General features: G+C 38.4%; 1 protein-coding gene across 7 annotated transcripts in view; it reads left to right on the top strand.

Annotated features, from left to right (window-relative positions):
- Positions 1-6,051: 6,051 nt before the first annotated feature.
- Positions 6,052-19,501, top strand: part of MIA2 (MIA SH3 domain ER export factor 2) — a 37,744-nt gene continuing 24,294 nt past the window's right edge. For 2 of the 7 annotated variants that reach the window (XM_027638412.1, XM_027638413.1), the window contains exons 1-7: positions 6,052-6,344; positions 7,846-7,979; positions 9,229-9,315; positions 9,641-11,450; positions 14,085-14,300; positions 14,446-14,546; positions 17,468-17,599. In XM_027638412.1, the coding sequence (XP_027494213.1) occupies positions 6,230-6,344; positions 7,846-7,979; positions 9,229-9,315; positions 9,641-11,450; positions 14,085-14,300; positions 14,446-14,546; positions 17,468-17,599 (2,595 nt within the window). In that variant the 5' untranslated portion in view covers positions 6,052-6,229. Of the gene's footprint in view, positions 6,345-7,845; positions 7,980-9,228; positions 9,316-9,640; positions 11,451-14,084; positions 14,301-14,445; positions 14,547-15,910; positions 16,037-16,402; positions 16,490-17,467; positions 17,600-19,501 lie in introns of those variants that run through there. The other 5 variants (XM_027638414.1, XM_027638411.1, XM_027638415.1 and 2 more) reach the window with 5 other exon arrangements.

Below are 19,501 nucleotides of genomic sequence, written 5' to 3'. Positions count from 1 at the left end.
TCACTGCTGTAGTGTATTTACAAGTCTTAATGACTGATACTAATAATGTTGTCATTATACAAAACTCCTGGCCACTGTTTCAGAGCACCATTATTAACAGCGTTTATAAAAACAACGTGGTGGGTCCTGGTAGGTGAATTAGGGATTGGATTGATTAAGTTGTTTCAGGTTATATTACATTCAGGCAGCAATGTATTTCTGATGGTGAAAATACAGGAGTTTTGTTGCCGAGTACAAACTTGGTGATGTATTTGATAGTTTAACGTTTGTTAGAAGAATCTTACTGCCATGGTTCAACTGTGCTATTAATTGTTAGCCTTGCTAAATCTAAGCAGCTCAGTGCAATGTAAACATCAGTGTGTGATAACTTTGTAATAATGAAGTTATCTAAGAGCTCAGTATTCCAGCCAATATTCCAATCAGAAATCGTATGCGAAAGTAATATACTACTTGCACAATAAAGCAGCAGTATTTTTACTAACTGTTACATTTTCCCTCAAGGTCCCCTCCTCTCATCCTGAAACAATTTCAGAGCTGTGGATAGGAGAGACCACAGAAATAGCTGACAACTTCAAGACTAAATATGATGGAATAGGTTGTACTTTCTGAGCATTTGGTGCGGATAGCATGGGGTAGGAAATGATTATTTTTTTTTATTTCCCCCATAGTGGTGAGTTGAGATCAAAGGAAGAACACCTTGTTCTCATTTCACTCAAGTGGAAAAAGGAACAGTATTTTTCTCCTTTTCTAAGAAAGGAGTAGAGATGCTTTATGTGAGTAGAGAACATACCATGTATGCTCTATGCCTGTCTTGTGGAGTGCTTCCATCAGATAATCCCTTCTAGCTTTAAGTATAATTTCAAAATCCAGTTGGTTCATTTTTTTAGAGCCTGTATACTATGCACTGACTCTATATCATTACTTATTACGTTTTTCTTCAGTCCTGATAAAGTGGAAGTCTCCAAGAACGTGTTTTTTCCACAGTGCTCCACTTGGAGTCCTTGTCAGCATAGATTTCATACAGATTGTTCATTAACTATAAGCCAAAACATGACTTTACATAAAAGATATACATCTTCAGATTCCTGCACCTTTATTTCAGGCAATGTCTTTGTGCTTGAAACTTCTTTATATTTTATTCAAAGGAAACTTGAACATAAATTTTCCTTGAGAAAGTAAGTATTAGTAAACTGAACACCCCCCTCCAGCAAAGTTAATTTCCAAAACCAGTAAATTTGCAAATAGATATCTAGAGCATCTTTTATTTCTCAGGAAAGTAATGATCTTGTGGTCAGGTCCCAGTTACAATTTTAACATTCGGGTTCAGCTGCTGATTTTTTAGCAATTACTATGGTATAACAAGGCAAACACTTCTTTTATTTATGCCCAAGATCTTTAAAATTAGTTTCCCTGATCAAAGAAGTACTTCTCTGAGACTATGTGTATTTATGACAGGATCAAATGCTGCAGCAGTGGTGTATGAGTAATATACAGAGACCTGTGTTTCACTCTTTCAGACTTCTTTTTTCTCCTCTTATTCCAGCAGTTGTTATTAGGTGACAGTATTCTATTATATGGCAAAATGTGAGGCATTGAAAACTTGGAAATGTGTTCTGAAGATGCAAAATTATAAAAGTCACAGGTTCCATGATTTTCTAGAAATGCACTGTGAGTTATGTTTGTAACTGGTTTTGTAATAGGGAATCTTGCTATTTGTTATCATAGGTAAAAAAGTTGGTTTAAGTCTGGATGATGAATGACTGTTACCTGTTAAAATTTGTCCAACTGGAAGCATGAATTAGTGTTACTTTTCTTCCTTTGACTTATTTTTTAAAAGATACTTGTTTTAAAAAATCTTTTTGGCATGACACTTGATCCAGTGTAAAAGTTGATCCATATTTTCAGCCAAACATCCTAACTCAAGAGAACTATATTGTTAAAGTGCTTTTGCCGTGGACTATATTCTTCCATATATTAGTGCAATATTCTACACTGTGAAACTCTATATTCTGTATGGAGCCCTTTGGTGCTATCATAAAAGTGTAGCCAAAACTGTATATTATAAACTATACAGTTCTTATTATAAAAGAGATATTAGGAGAACTTTTACCAACTTGTGATTTGCTTTGGGATCTTTATTAATAAAGCAGACACTGTGTGGTGTAGGAAATGCAACATCTCTCTTACTTATACAAAGCCATGTCTTCAAAGAGCCATCCAGTGTGCCATACTACTCAGATTATTTAAATTACACCATTAATTCTGAGTTGACTCTTCTGTGAATTTTAGTGTAAGAGCCATAGGAATTTTAGCTACAAGAGATGTCTGCCTTTCTACTCAGTAGTTACAGTTACTAAGGTGTCATTGCAAATAAGTTAATAGTTTCATCCTAATGAAGGCTGTTGGAAATACCTCTTTTTCATTATCATTGTTCGTCTGCACATGTGCAATAGTACTCATGTTCATTACTTCAGTTCTGCAGAATGAAAATGAACTGAAGTCTCCCTCTATCTGCTATAAAGCTTTCAACTTTGTCCTTTGGAAACCAGCTGCAATAAACTCTATGAATCTTTGACTTTGGTTCAAAGGTGATTAGAAGTTATGCTTGTATAGCATATGCAAGTATAAGATTTGCACCCAAAAGTAAAGAATATTTGATATAAAGATGATTTATTATTGAAGTTACTAGAGGAACAAAGAACAGAGATCAGAGCAGCATTCATCAGCATTTAAGCCTTGAAAAATGGGTGTTGAGACTAAGCTACACAATGAGCAGTGCCCAGAATAACTTGAAAATTTCAGATGTAGATTTAACTGAGTAGCTAAGATGAGCTATTTATTTTACCTCCATGTAAAGACTTGACACTAAGTTTGGATATCCGTAGGAAACTGAAGTCATAGCTATTCGGAGCTATTTTCACAAATACGGTAATAATGTGCAGACCTCAAGGTGTAGGTCTGATTGCTCTCCCACACAAACCTGCTGAAGTATGTAAATTTAAGTGTCAGAATACCTGTCTTTTCCATTTTTAGGTAAAGGAGCTCCATGTTGCCAGGTTCAAAAAGGGACTGTTAACCTTTCCAGGCCCATTGTTGGGTTTTCTCCCAGTGTTCTGTGGTAGATGTGCAACACTATAAAAGACTTATGACCAGCTGGGTAAAAATGTTGTCCTTTTTTTTTTCATTTGTTCTACACTTAGCATATAGAGAGTTCCAATACAAATTTCTTGTATATTCCTTCTCATCAATCTGCCCTGTAGAGACCTGGGTATGACCAAAAAAAAAAAAAAAGCCTGTCCTACTTTTCTACTTTGCAACTCCCTTTGCGTTTGCCATATTTTAGCTGCTTGGCATTCCATTTCTCTCCTTTCACATCCTACAGATGAACCTAGAGGACACCAGGGAAAGTCCCAAATCACTGAGCCACTAAGCAATACAAGCTCCAGGGGAGGGAATGTTCATGCTGGGGATGGGGTAGCATTAAAGCTATTCAGGAGTGACTGGGTGGTGTTTATAGTGTACTTTCCTTGGTGCACAAGGCTCCCCGGTGAGTTACGTAACAGCAGAGGCAGCTGGTGTACTAAGTCATAGGATAGGCCTGTCTGACAACCAGATCATGTGGCAAAGGAAAGGGCCAAAGTGTTAGATTGCAACTGGAGGACATGTCATCTGCTGTGATGTTTTTGTTTGCAGGCCGCTGCGGCTTAACGTGACCCTGGCTCACCTTGTGCCCTCTCTTTGCTGGCTCAGTAGATCAGACTAAGCATCAGTGTCCAGCAGGTTTGAGTTACAGAGCAGGAGGAAGGGGAAACTATGCTGCAAGTAGGATATAGCTTGGGTTTGGGGAAAGAGAAAACAGCAAATTCTGCATGAGTCATACTCAGGACTGAAGGAGGGGCAGGCCTAGTAGGAACCATATGACTGCGAAGATCAGATTGGGAAGGAATGCAGATTCTTAGGGTGCTATCAAGAAAGCAGAGAGGAAAGGCTCCCTCATGCAGGAGAGTGGGAAAGGAAAGGTGAAGTCTCTTTTGTAGGTAAGTGAGATGTACTGTGTTTAGGTCACCAAAGAAGTGTAGGAAAACCTTTGAAACAAAGCTTGCTTCTAATGCAAACAAGAAGATGGAGACTCCTTTTTTTCACAAGGAGTCACATGGAAAAGACAATGGATACAAGTTAATCCAGGGGAGATTCTGATTAGATAGAAGAGGAAAATTTTTCACGATGAGAACAATTAGCCATCAGCGTAATCTTCCCATGGAAGTGGTGTATGCCCCAGTGTCGGACACTTTTAAAATTCATCTGGACCATCCTGTCTAGACCATGCTTTTGCAAAGACAGGATGGACGACATGATCCTTGAGGTCCCCGTCCAACATGGTATTCTATGATTATCTGCAAGATTTCATTTATAGCACAACTTCACACCAATATAACCAGTTTCCAACTCCCTGCATAATTACTACTTTAAAGTGTAACCTGTAGTTGAGAAAACATTATTTGTAACTCCGTATTGGATAATAGGTTGCTAAGATAGAGGGTATTATTTAAAAAGCAGGACATGTCATTTGCTTACCTTTGATATATTCGTCTGTGATATGTGATGTAGGGATAGCATATGGATTTTCTAGTTGTCTTATGAGCCTGAAAATTGCCAAGTACCTTTAAAAGACTTTGGAGTTGAGTAAGTATTCCCCATGCTAAAGGATTTTACTTAGCGTCTAGTGCATGAGAAAGCTCCAAAAGAGTATGTGGGAAAAAAATTCTATTAGGGTTCCCAATGACCAGCTACAAAGTATCTAAAATGTATCAGTGCACACAAAATAGTTTATTAAACAAACAAATGAACAGAAAGCTAGAAAACTGTCATTAGCTATATTAGCAATCATGCAAATCAATATAAGCATAAAATTGATAGTTCATCTCTTCAGAGTACAGAAATTTGGCAGAAAATACACCCTGCCCCCTGTATTCCAGCTGGTCCTTGGAGATCAGAGGGTCTGAATGTGGCTGGGCTTAATTTATGATTATAATCAATTTGGCAGTATAGTCATGTTCAGTAAGAACTTTCACGAGCACAGATTCATGAATAGTTTAATTTACCAGTCCAAAACTACAGTCCTGTTATGTTCAATAAGAACCTTTACTGTCCCAGATTCACACACATGTTTATTCAAACAACAGAAACTCACATTTGGAATTGCTGTTCATAAACGGACTAGCTGTGACAGAGCTCTAACAATAACAATAATATTGTGCTAGCCTGGGTAATAATAACTCTGCACATAAGCTTACTAAGCAGGCATCCCTACTTGTGAAGAGGGAGAGTAGCCTGCCAAGTGACTCCTAGACCTTTTCATGTCTTCCTCCTAGCTACATGAAAATTCTACCTTCCTGATATACAGGCAAGTCTTATTCTCCTCCATCTTTACATGTAGCATAATCTAGGTGGAGAGTTGAGTAATGTAGTCATATATATGGTAGCATGTACTTCATTAATCTTATTAGTATATGCAGGATGTGCATTTTAATATCTAAATAACCCTTAATCAGGCAAAAGTTACTTTTTTTGGCCATGGTGTCCTTCAAAGCTCTAGTCATATGACTTTGTTCTGTTCAGTTCTTCAGAGCCAAAACAGGACCATCCTACCCCCACAGGACCTCCTCCTTTGGCCAACTCATCCTTTCTTGACATCAGCTATGTAGAGTTCCATCCACAAAGATAATGTAGAAGGTATGTGGTGTAGGCTGTAGACAGTAGGCTGTCTCAGCCCTTGCCTGGCTGCTTGCTCATCATCCCACACCATCTTAAAATCAGATGGAAGATGTACATTAAAAATGCATTCATAAACCAGAAATAATCCTAATATACAACTCCTGTCGAATTTCCCCAAGCACAATCTTCTACAAACTCAGAACAGAAGAATCTATCTGACAGAGGCTAAATATTGATGTGACCAGAACTAGTTTCTTTGTATTCAAAGCGTCAGCCTAGCTATCAGAACATAGTTAATTATTAATGCATGTGTATAATCAGGACGTCTGACTCTGCAGATTGTTAGCAGGTTAGCATAGTGTACTTAGGGTTTAAGCAGATGAGAGAAGGAAAATAGGATTGTAAGTTTACTTGCAATGTTTTGTTAGGCTAAGAAAAATAATGTAGAATATTCTTGCTAACGGCACATCTATGCAGTTTCCACAATTTCAGTGCATTCTGGATTTAATCTAAAATGTCAAAGATCTTGGATCAGAGAATTCTGTTGTTAGTAATTTCATTTTCAGCAAGTGTGCAGAGTACAAAGGTACTTTCAGAATGGAAGAAGTGTGGTGATCCAGAATGTGAGAGTAAGTAAAAATTTGGGTTTTTTTCAAAAGGAGTCTGTGGTATATATGCAGCTATTACAAACTATAATTTCAAAATTAGCAATGAAACAGTCTGAAAATAAGTAGCCATAGCAAATGTTTGTTGTTAATACACTAAGTTTACGAGCAACAGGCTTAAACTTTAAAAACAAAAAGAGAAAAAAAAATACTTGCTGGATTGTTGTGTAAGGATATACGGATCAAAGTTCAGTAAAAATACTTTTGAACAGCTAGTTTTTCTCAGGTTTCCCAAAATGGGCAGTATAAAACAACTTTAAAGTATTTTAACTCATTTTTTACAGGTACAAAATAAATTTTTTTAAAAAACCCAAGTAAATAAAATATAAATAAAATACAAATGGTAGGCTTTAAACTGAGAAAGAAGACTCTAACATGCGTTTATAGTACATTCATAGCCTGTTCTGCAAAACCCTTTTTTTTTCTACTGTAAGCAAGCTGTTTGGTTTGGGATTTTTTTTTGTAATCCTTCTTTAAAAACATGCTGTTAATATATCCTCTTTACTTATTTTTTCTTCTTTACCATGAAGTAAGTGCTGTAAATAATTATGTAGTTCCTGAGCAGTAAATAGCTCTGTGGGAGGCAGAGCCACTGAATCACAAGTGAGCAGCAGCAAATAACGCCCCATTTATTATCCATCGATTACCATTGTGAAACCTATCACAGTTATATGAAGCTGTTTCCATTGGTTTGGCAGCCTTAAGTTTTGCATTTTCAATGTAGATAGCTCTTCCTGAAGTGGAAGAGACCTTAGATTTCCTCTGATGATGGATTTTTATTTTCCTGTGGAGCCATACCAACTTCAGTGGGTTCTGGATGTTCTGAGAAGTCTATCTTTGTGGAACAGCATGTGGAATGGGCTCCAAACTGACCAGAGCACATCAGTAGTGCTTTCTGTGGGGAGACAGAGGCAGAGACAAAGAAAATTTAAAGTAATTCAAACTGAATTGGAAACTTTGGTCTTAACAATGTGTTTAAGGTTTAAGTTGCTTAAATTTACTTATTTCCTTCATAAGATAAATGTATGCAAAATAGAGGACAAAATCCCTGAAGTAATACTAGATTTAACTTAGAATTTCTAAAATATAAAATTATAAATATGTCTGAGAAATATTTTTTTTTGCTGTCTAGATCTGGCTTTAGTAGTTAAATTTGCTAATTCTGCATACACATTTAAGCATTGAAACTTTGGCTGAGTAAATGCTGGAAAATGTCCACATAGGACAAGAGCTTTTCCACTTCACGTCTGCAGTAAATAGGAAAGAAAACAGGAGAGGGCTGCTTTTCCCATTAGTTGCTTTCCACCTGATGATATAAATGGATTAGTATCATAACAAAGCACATACATTAAAATGTTTGTTAATACATCAGTATTATATATACATCAGACTTCTTCAGTAACCTGACTTCAGACAAAATGGCAGCTATACTTATTTGTTTCTTTTTTTCTACATATTATTCCAGAGGCAATGAGCCGAGTTCAAGCCACTACAGACTATTTAGGGCCTGATTGCCGGTATCTTAACTTCAAAACAGGAGAAGAAATAATGGTATACTCCAAACTTTCCAGGGAAAATGAAAACCTGTGGACCGGCAGTGTAAGTACTTAAATCCAAAAGACTTTCCCTGTAAATATTTTAGATACTGTAATAAGAACATAACAACTGCAGACTGCTTGCTTCTAAGGATCTTCCACTTCTTTTGTAACATTAACCAGTCCTGGACCAATACAGTCTTTGGGAGATGAGTCATTGTTGCTGTATTTATATAGAAAGTGAAAATCAAATCTTGGCAAAGATCACTCATGAAGAAACAAAGTCAAGACCAGAATACAAGTTTTCTGACTCCTTCACGTTATCATTTGGCTGTAATGATTTCATCTGGTTCCCTTAAAAACACGCGGGTCTATCAGGTCAGGTTCCTACCTACAGGTAGGTAAGACATCCAGTGTTGGAACCTGACTTCACAGTTCAGTGCTTAAGGAAAGTTCCCAGAGAAGTTATCATGCATATTTAATGATTTGGAACAATGGACAACACAGTTAGAACAGCCATTTGAGAAGGAATAGATGCATTGATCCAAATCAAGTTTTACTGCTAGTAAAACTGTGTAAGTACTTCAAAACTAGAATATATTGGTAAACTTTTTTTATCGTAAATGATCTTTCACATTTATTGTTTAACAGTGAAATTCTGTCTTCCTTTTTTTCATTCGGGAGTATCTTTGCAGGCACCTTACTATTCCTTGCCTTCCAAGATGTATTCCTCCACTAAAGACTATCTGCAACAATTTGATGTAAAGCTAGCAGTTGGTTTCTTGGCCAGAAGGACTTTACTTGATTCTTTTGGACATTATCATTAACTTATTTTCTGCACTGTTGCCATCTTCGTGGCCATTTCTCTTCTGCTGCTTGTACCTGAATGTCATATCCTACTTTTCTTGTAACTTATTATGGGTCATTAGTTATTAAGTCATGACTTTTCTCCCACTTGAGACAATGGGAGCCAACTTTAGTAGGAGCTGGTTGCAACCATCTGTGCACACACCACTGTCTTCAGCTGAAACATTTTTAAGGCTACTGCCTGGGTTCTGCATAAACACACATTCATAAAAATAACACAGAAAATAGCAGTATGGAGCAATACACTTCCCCTTGCTTTCTGAAATGGCAAATGGAACATTTCTGTGAAGGAAAAATAAACCAATCTTCTGACAAAACAGAATGAAGGTGATGGGGGCAGTTCTATAAACTTATTGTTCATCCATGCTTTTCTAGTACATATGCAAGCATCTAACATATTTATCACTGAAGTTTAAATGCTCTCATTCCTTTTATATTTTTTACAGAAAGGAAAGGATTTTGGATACTTCCCAAGAGATGCTGTGAAGGTTGAGGAAGTTTTTATTGGAGAAGAAGTTGAAGTGCTCACTAAGGTAAACCAAATCACCAGATTTTCCAATGTAGTTTACAGCAACTAAAAATCTAATATTCAGTAAGAAATTCAAGTGTTGATGCATATTTTATTCCACATAATTCAAAACATTTGTTTTTTACACTTGCTCCATTTGCATGTTTATTGTCCTCTAAAATATTTATGTAATTCATTATATAGAACTCTTAGGAATAATACAATTAATTATAGTTCTTTGTGTAAATTTATAACTACACAGAACGAATGAGAATATATATTGCTGTGCTACACAGTGCTATAGAAAATTACACATTAAACCATTTTAAAAGTTAATATTATTCTTTTAGGAAACTGATTTCCTCTGTCTTCATGAAGATAAGTATGTTTTTGAAAATGAAGATAGCACATTATATGATCACAACAAAGAAAGTGAATATTCATTGTCTGATGCAGAACCAAAGCTGCATGAAAATGAAACCTTAAATTATACAAAAGACTCCATGCAAAATGAAGGAAGAATTGAATCAGTTTCTGAAAATGATTCTGAGGAAACTCACGCTCAGGAGTCTGCAAACAAGAAACTGGTTAGAAAAGATGATACTGAAGAGCCACAAACACAAAATAGTCTCCCACTAGAACCCACTCAAACTCAGTCGAGCTGGATTTCAGGATGGTTCACCACAGAAAGTAAAAATGATGAAGAGCCCTTAAAAGTTGTTACTGAATCTTTAGAAGAAAATAAATACCAAGGGAGAAAAATAATGGTAACAGATGAAAATGACTTACAGGAGCTAAATGACAAGGAGGAACAAGAACCCCCAGCACCTGGTTGGTTTCAAGGTGGACTGACAAACTTTCTGTTTTTTGGTGAAGAGAATGAAGATGTAGATTTGGCATCAGAAAAAAATGATCCACAAATCCATGATGTTTCTGGTGTGCCTGAGCATACCAATACTGAACAGGAAACACCAGACACAGAGTCAGTGTCAGAAGAAGAAAAGAGTGAAAGCCAAGAATCCGAATCAAATTGGTTTAATTTGGGTTTAAGCAATGTTCTTAATTTTGGCCATGCTGAGAAAGATACAATTGCTACAGAGGACCAGAAAAGTGGAGAAACAAAGGATGGAGCAAATAAGAACGAGGAAGAGCAGACTTTAGACCAGAAAGAATCACACATGGACAAAGAATCAAAGGAGACAGCTAAAGCAGTGACAAAGGAAGATGAAGAGAATTCTGCACAAGAAATAATAGATTCACACAGGCCAAATCCTGAGGAGCTACCAGCAAGCGTACATACTATTAATGACACCAAAACCACCTCAAATAGCACAGAATCATCTTTTGATATACTGACATGTGACAAAGAGAAGCCAATTGAACCTTACAGTTCAGAAGAAGACTTGGTATCAGAAATCCAACTGTTGAAAAACACTGAAGCTGAAAAGAGAAATCAGGAGTCAGAAAGCAGACGTGGCCAGTCAGGTTGGTATACAAATATCTATAATAGTTTTATTGATTATAATACAGACACACATGATAATCAACAGGGACATGAATCAATTGCATCAGATCAGATTTCTTCTTCTCCTAGCCTACCTCCGAATTGTGATCCCTCAGACATAAAACATACAGAAGAAAAGCCCGACATATCTGAAGAAGAGAGCCATTTCTTCTCTTTTAGACATTTTGCAGACATACTGAAGTTTCAGAGTTCAACAGCCAAAGAAGAGCAAGTGCAGAGTTATGGGGAGCTACCAGGAACCACAAATAATCATCCAGGCATCAAGAAGACCCCATGTGACAGTGAACCAAGTCTTAGTCTGGAAGCACCTGAGAAAGACAAATCAGTCAAAGGTTGTAATGCACAACAAAATTCAGCATCCAAAAGCCATTTCAAAATGGATAATGATGTAAAAGAGAAAATTCACAAACCAGAGAATAAAAACAAACCACTGAGTTTTTATGAAAACAACATCAAAGAATTCAGTCAGGATATTTTTAATAACGAACATAATCAGAAACCTGGGGAGTCCCAAGAACTGACTCCAGACCAACCTTTCTCTCCTCAAACCTCATCTAGTAGCTTTGGTTTAACAGGTACCAAAACTTATGAAGAAACTGGCCATTTGGAAGACATGTGGAGTTTCAGAATGGAAGGTAAAAACTGCTTGCAGAGAAGAACTAAGCTTCCATAATAAAAAAAAGGCCTCGGTAAAGCCTTAATAAAATACCACAGGGAAAAAAACTGAAGGCATTTCAAAACAGGAGGTTAAACACAAAGAATCAGGTAACACTAATGCAGATACCTCCAAAGAGACTGATCTTTCTCTTCAGCTGGCAGTGACAAACAGGGCAGTGGAGGGAAAAAACTACAACAAAATCTACCAACCTAGTAGAATATTCAACAGCTCTTGATGTTCTTACTGATAGCTCGTCAGAGAAAAGCAACAAGCTGAACAAATTCCTATAAACATGCAACATCATCAGAAAGGTGAAGCAGAAGTAACATGGGAAGATTCATATTCCCAATATCAGCTTCTGGTACCAGAGAATGGACAGTCTTAATCCTGATCTTAGAAAGAAATATAAACATTACCTGTGATACAGTAAAGGAAAATATTATTCTGTATCTTTAGGTTTAGTCCCATCAATTCAAGCTATTATGATAGTGCAAGATACAAATGCATAGAAAATAAATCTGAGATTTGGAAGGCATCATCAAACACTACTTCAAAAAGCAAAGTAATACCAAAGTCTTCAGCTGAATCCAAGTCCAAAAAAGTATTTACAAAAATTTACAATTTACCAAAAAAAAAGAAAAAGTCATGTGATATTAGTCTGATAGAATGTGAACTTTTACCCTAGAATCCCTCTAAAACAGAAGACATTTTTAAAGAAAAAAAAAAGACACCTATTGTCTCCTAAACCCCTCAAACTAGAAAGCCAGACTGCTATTAAAAAAAAATTAATTAAATCTTGACAACCTGGGATTGCTCGTAAACCTGGCTGATAGAATATATGTTGAAAAACAAGATACTGTTGTAATCAAAAAGATGGATAATACTGGAAAAAAAAAGATTGCTGCTACTAAAACTAGTTAGAAGAAGAAAAGAAAAAAGAGAAAGAATCTGAAAATCAGAGAGTAAAAGTCCAGAAATATAAATAATAGCAATTATATTCTAGCAGAAAGAGTTCCAGTAGTATTTTACCAGACCACCAGGGTTCTTCACAAATATATTTAGTAAAACTAACAGTAACCCCGTCAGAAAAAGTCTAATTATACATGTTTTGTCAAAAAGCCAAATGAAAATAGAAGTGACACTAGGACTACTGTCACTAGTATACTTAATACTGCACAGAATGATGAGATGGCGGTAGGAGCAAAGGAATGTGAACAAGAAAAGATACTCCTAAATGTGGAGAAGGTGCAGAAAATGCTGAAATCAATTTAGAAATCATGCAAGAAAAATTTGGGGAAGGACAGCTTGGCATTTTGTAAAAAATGCTGGAAAACAAGGAAATTGACAAAATCGCAGCAGAGTGAACAGAGTTCATGTCCCAAAAAAAAAGGAAAACCACGCAAATATTGTATGATGAACAGATTTACCAAACACATTAATAACATTCCAACAATTTTATTTAAAGTTAAAACAAAATGTTCCCTCTGCGAGAGAAGCAAACTGCTGCAGCTGCAGCAGCAATTTGAAAAGATTCATCATGAAATCACAGCTAAAGATAATACTATGCAGAGGGAACAGGTCATTGTCTCTGCACAAAAGGGGCACAATTTTGACACTGGGCAGGGAAAAATATATGAAAAAAAGGAACGTTCTTCTAGAGCTGGCAGAGCTTTTGTCTGCTATACAATTAAGTGTGCTGCCCAAAATGCAGCTAAAGTTACTAGGCTAATGTTTCACTAACAGTGATTTAGCAAGAACAAAAAATCCTTTGTTGTAAGAAAAAAGTACAACAGATAATACGCTGTCTCCTTCTGGTGATTTAAAATTAAGAGATAGTGAGCCTAACTCACACTAGTTAATGTCTAATTTATGTTATTTTGAGGATCTGATAATACAGGTTGTGCTAATATAATTGTATCACTTTAAGAGCCAATTACTTGTCTTGAATTTTGACTACTGGACTATTTGTGATGCATATCTTTGGCCCACTATCTTGAAGCATAGAATTAAATTAAACAATCCATCATTTTATTTTTTTTATTCGTGGGTAAGCAAGATGTGCGTTTTTTTGAAAGCACTATTTTATTGACTTCAGACAATTTACTCCAAGTCACTAAAACTAAGGCAGCCAGTTGTCTTCAGTCATACTTCTGCATGAATATGCCTGTGGTTCCTTGTATTTTGCAGTGAAGCTTGTTATCTTGTGGGAATTCGTTAATCTTTAATCCTACATGGCATTTTTAGTTGTTCTCCTTCTAAAGCTCTTGTATTTGGATATAAGAAAGAGATTTACTAATCCTGACCAGGGAATCTATATGCTATCTATCAAATCCTGAACACTGATTTTTAACTCCTTTACTACAACTCAAGTTTTGCTTAAAGCTCTATCCTCCAAATTCTGAGATCATTATTTGAATAGTATTTCTTAAATAATTTCTTAATCATAAATCTTAGCATATTTACTCTAATGTGGCATTCTAATATTCGGCTTTAAACTGAGAAAAATTAAAAAAATTAAAATCTCTGTAGAGGTTAATATCTTATCAGAGCATGTATGTGTAAGTTGAATCCTTGGAAAATAACCATGATTTCCCTTTACATTTATTTGTAGGAGTAGGCAGAAGAAAGCTACTAGAAGAAACACCGGAGAAGAAACATGAAATGAATGTAGCTGTAGATAGGGAACTCAACAGTGACCAAGATTCAAAAGGAATAGCCATTGCTTCAGTAAATTCTGAAATAAAAATGGACAGTTCAGTAGCTGACTCCGTATTTGATGTCAAAAAGCCTTTCTCAGATGCCATCCAGAACTATGTTCCAAGCAATGGTAAGTGCTGAGTTTCTTAATTTTAAGGAAAATTAATTTGCAACATTAAAAAAACCCCAAACCACTAAAAAACAGTTGGAATTACATGAAGCTGACGATTGTAATGTGGAATCTCTTTTTTTTTATTTCCTTATGATCAAACTAGAAGGAGGCTGGATATATCAAATACTACTCTGCTTGAATGCTCTGGAGATCAGGGAGTCAATGAAATCTGTATTGTCAGCAGTGATAAGTGTTATCAAAAAGGTAAGAATTCTTTCTGTGATATAGCATTGACATTAGTGCAAAATTAAGCCAGTTACAGGTTATGTTCAGCAAGGAAAGTCCTAAAAAAAAAAAAAAAAAAGGAAAAAAAAAAAGAAAAAATCCTTTTAAATAAACCCTCTGAAGTGTTTTGCTTCTGCAGTTATCTGATGCCAAATGAGATAAAGATAGCTCAGGAAAATGTCAGGTCAGCTGCTGCTCATCTGTCTGTTATTTGCAGTGCAGGATCTGATGAACATAGGGATTTTTTGTTTTTTTTGGTTTTTTTTCAGAAGAGCCAGGAAACACCTCAGTGGTGTTTTTAAATTTTCATGTATGTTTGCTGGTTGCTTGTGGTTTTAAAAATGAAAATAATAGCTCTCTGTAGTTCCCATGATAGTACTGATTAAATTTGCTTGGACTTAGAGTTTGGGTTAGGATGACTAAAATAACCAGAATGCTTCCATTGTTTTTAAAAAGTATTTTCAAAGCCTTGAGTCCCAAATATTCCCCTAGTTTGTAATTGCATTAAAAATACTTTTCTAAGCAAATACGCAAAATACAAAATGGGGTTATTATTGCCATGGGGATGTTTTAAATATCAAAACATAGGGCAGAGTGAAGGTGGACCTTAATGGACATAACTGCACAAGAAATGATGCTGCCAGAGAGAAAAGGTAGATGGTGTTGCACTGTCTTTTCTAAACAAAAGAACAGTATCAGGAAAAATTAATAATTTTGGTGCTTTGGTTTAACTTTGTTTAGATTGGGTAACTGAAGTTTAAGAACCACATAAATGTGTTCCTGATTTACAGTGTACTTATACAGAATAGGGTTAAAAACCACATAAATGTGTTCCTGATTTACAGTGTACTTACACAGAATAGGGTTAAATTGCAGTCTAGGATGATGAAGACTGAAGGGCTTTGTTTGTCATGACCCAGACTGGATCGCAGTGATCACTGACTGTTCGCCACTACGGCCAAACTCGTTCCTGTTTGTTTCATACAGCTAAAAAAGCCACTGCCACCTTTTACCTAGCCCAGTCCCTTAGGTGGTACCAGCTTCACAGGCAAGTCACTCGCCTTGCACTGTGAAAGTTGAGTTAGCACACGTTAATTAAAAAAATCGTTAAAAGAAAAGTTAAAACAAACAAACACAAAAAATAGAGTTAGTCTCAGTGAATAAGATGGAGAAAAATCCTTTGTCATGTGGCACTGCATTTGTACATTGGCGCAGCAGCAGCCCCGGCACGATCAGTTTTTGGCAGACACGGGGCAGGAGGTGACGCCCCAGCCCTGCGCCACCGGGGCTGCTCCCCCCGCGCTCCACCTGCCGCCCCCGCCCCGCCGGGCACGGACAGCCCTGCGCCCAACCGGGAACACGCACGGCGGGTGTCCCGGCGGGAGTCGGGCCCTTCCCGAGCATTCTGTTTCTGGGATCACCCACCCGCGCTCGGGCGGCACATGGAGGCAGCGGGCACCGCGCGGGAGGTGAGTTTTGCTGCGCGTAACTTTAGGGAGTGACAGGAGCGGATTCCCGCGGGGCCATGTCGGTGCCGGAGCACGGGGGTGGAGGGAGCTGCCGCTCCTTCCCGGCTGCGGCCCCCCTGCCAAGGGGAGGGTCTGTCGGGAGAGGTCCCCGAGCCGCCGCCGGGCGAGCGACGGAAGCCAGGCCCGGCCCCACCACTCCCACCTGTGCCGCGCCGTCCCCCCCCCCGCTTTCCGCGGCAGCGGTGGCTCTTTCCCGGTATCCCCCCCGTCCCGGGCAGTGGTACGGGCCGGTTGTCAGGCGGCGGGCCGGAAGGGGCGCGCGCCGCCCGCGGGAAGATGGCGGCGGGCGGCCGCGGGGAGCCCGGGGCGGGCACCGGCACCGCCGGGATGTGGCCGGAGCTGCGGGACAGCGCCCGGCGCTACTGCGGGCTGGCCTGGGAAGGGGCGCGCTGGGTGAGCGAGGGAGTGGCTCCGGGGCCCACCTCCGCCCGGGGAAGCGGGGGCCGGGGGCCGTGCGGCGGGGGGCTCAGGCCGGGGAGAAATCGAAATTTACAGCACAGTGACATGTTCTTAAGCACGGCTCACATATAGTAAGTGTGAGCTACACTGAGGATGTTGTATCTTTGAGTAAATAGTGAGATCCATTTACAAATAAAATGTGAGTGTATTTAGGTGTTTAAAATGCGTTAAATCACTGACATTTTCTAGTATGTTATTTTAGCATGAGGTTGGCTGAACAGGTTTTTCCACCAGAAGAATATTAAATACTTACTAGTATTGATTCTTCCAACAGTGAAACGTGTAGACAGCTCAAAGGAGGATTTGCTGTAGTACATTCTCAGTACCTAAGAGGGTCCTACAGGAGAGCTGGAGAGGCACTTTTTACAAGGGCTTGCAGTGATAGGGCAAGGAGGAATGACTTCAAACTGCAAGAGGGCAGGTTTAGGTGAGACAAGAGGAAGAAGTTCTTTACTGAGGAGATGGTGAGACACGGGAACAAATTGTCAGAGAAGCTGTGGATACTCCAGCCCTGGAAATGTTCAAGGCCAGGCTGGATGGGGATTTGAGCAACTTGATCTTTTCGAAAGTGTCCCTTCCCATGGCAGGGGGATTGGAACTATATGATCTTTGAGGTCCTTTCCAACCAAAACCATTCTGTGATTCTGTGATAATTGATAGGTTCAGAAGGAAAAGTTTTCAAAGCTTTATCTATTCATTGTCATATCTTGTTGGAACTTTTTTCTTCTTTTTTTTTATTTACTTGGTAAATCCATAATTTAAAAATCAAATGCTTCTGTTAACCATTTTTTCAGAGTTTTCAGAAAAAAAATAGATGTAGAAGGCTTGTAAGTAAACTAAGTCAACGTGTAATGTCTATTTCTGTTGAAAATCTTGACCTCTTTAGCTGAAGCTTTTTACTTTATTTTTCAGGCCGTGGCTTCACTGCCTGAAGATATGAGACCTGACCCTGATCTGTATGGTTTCCCATGGGAAATAGTGATTTGTGCTGGCATTGTTGGAGCGTTTACGGTTCTCTTGTTCCTGTACAGAAGTTACCAATCAGTAAGTGTTTTTGTTTAATCCCAGATGGCAGCTAAGCACCACACAGCTGCTCTCTCACTCCATCCCCTGCACAGGGATAAGGGAGAGAGTCAGAAGAGTAAAAGTGAGAAAACTCATGGTTTGAGATAAAGACAGTTTAATAGGGAAAGCAAAAGCCATGCACGCAACAAAGCATGACAAGGAATTTATTCCGCTTCCCATGAGCTGGCAGGTGTTCAGCCATCCCCAGGAGAGCAGGGCCCCATCATGCAAAACAGTTACTTGGGGAGACAAACTCCATCACTCCAAACACCACCACCCCTCCTGCTTCCTCCTTTCCCCCAGCTTTGTATGCTGAGGATGATGCCATATGGTGTGGGATATCCCTCTGGTCAGTTGGGGTCAGCTGTCCTGGCTGTGTCCCCTCCCAGCTTCTTGTGAACCTGCAGCCTCCTCACGGGTGGGGTGAGAAGCAGAAAAGTCCTGGACTCTGTGTAAGCACTGAGCAGCGATAACTAAAACATCCATGTATTATCAGCTCTTTTCAGCACAAATCCAAAATCCAGCCCCATACCAGCTGCTGTGAAAAAAATTAACTCTATTCCAGACAAAAACAGCAGAGTAAGCAAGTTGTGTGCAGATATATAGAGTGCATTAATGGTTTGCATTGAAGTTGTTATCCTTTTCAAGGTATATAATGCTTCATACGTATAATGCTGTTGTAATTGAATTTAGAATCCCTCTAAAAGAGGAATTGAAGGGTCTGTTTTGTCAAGACATTAGGCGTTTAGGCATGTACTGAGTGACTGTTGTCATAAGAGGAAATGCAAGGAAACTTGATGTAGTAAGGCTTCCTTTTTCCTTTTCTATTTAATTTCTACACCAGGCTTTCAAAGACAGCCCTTAAATTATTTTCACAGCATTCAGATATTTTCCTCAGGGTGTATATTTACTGTGTCTGTTGATATCTCTGTGACTACCCTGGCCATAGCCAGACCAGCTCAGCTGTTTCAAGGTAATTGCAAGCGGAAGCAATCCATGTGGTTTCCCATCAAGAATGGCATTTTAAAACTCTTTGGGCAGTGAGCTTGATTCTGTTTATTGGAACACTGGAACACTGAACCAATTTTACTGCATGCTTTTTGTGAGCAGTAATCTGGTGACTTCGAGAATTGCAGTACTGAAACCTTTTAATGCACAAATCAGATTATATTTTTGAGGTAATGGCTTTCTTCTGTTGTGAGTAAGTAAGAATCTGACTAATAACAGCTCCCTACCATACTTTTCCTGCTAAGGAGATGGGGTCAGTATCCTTAACACAGTATTTAAATTTCTCCCCAGTTTTTGCATACTCTCAAATAGTCTGAATGTGATTCTAGTGATAGGTGTAATGATGCTCATGTTTGAAGATGGGTTGCGCAGCCATTTAGTTTTTCAGATATGAGCAACTGCATTTTTAGGGTTTTAACATCAGCTAACAGGTTGTGTGTAAGGGGATCTGTGTGTGAGTTAATGTAATTGTAACTTGGGTAATACCTTCTGTTTTCTAGCAGCATCCCTTTAGATGATTCAGCTGAAATCACACAAGCATCAGCTCTGGTATTGTTTTCCTCCTGCTTGTCACTTAAGGCATTAGATATTACAGAAGTTATTGATAGTTTTTTTCAGTCATCCGTACTTACAACTGCACTGACTGCTCTTTGGACAATTGATGATTACCTGGAAGTAATGGGGATTAGCTTTGGGGATGATAGGATAAAAGTATACTTATGACTTTCTTTCCCTTTTTTGTTACTTGGACTACTTAGCCATCCCATGGCTTTAAATGAGGAAGAAACAGGGAAGATCTGAGGGACCCATTGTTACATCAGGCGCATCATCCAGGCCCAGCCTTGAGAGAAATGCTATGTTGTAATGTTTTTG

The sequence above is a fragment of the Corapipo altera genome, unplaced genomic scaffold, assembly GCF_003945725.1.
Source record: "Corapipo altera isolate COAL_440 unplaced genomic scaffold, ASM394572v1 23, whole genome shotgun sequence".
Taxonomy (NCBI): Eukaryota; Metazoa; Chordata; class Aves; order Passeriformes; family Pipridae; genus Corapipo; species Corapipo altera.
This window is presented reverse-complemented; position numbering and strand designations above follow the sequence as displayed.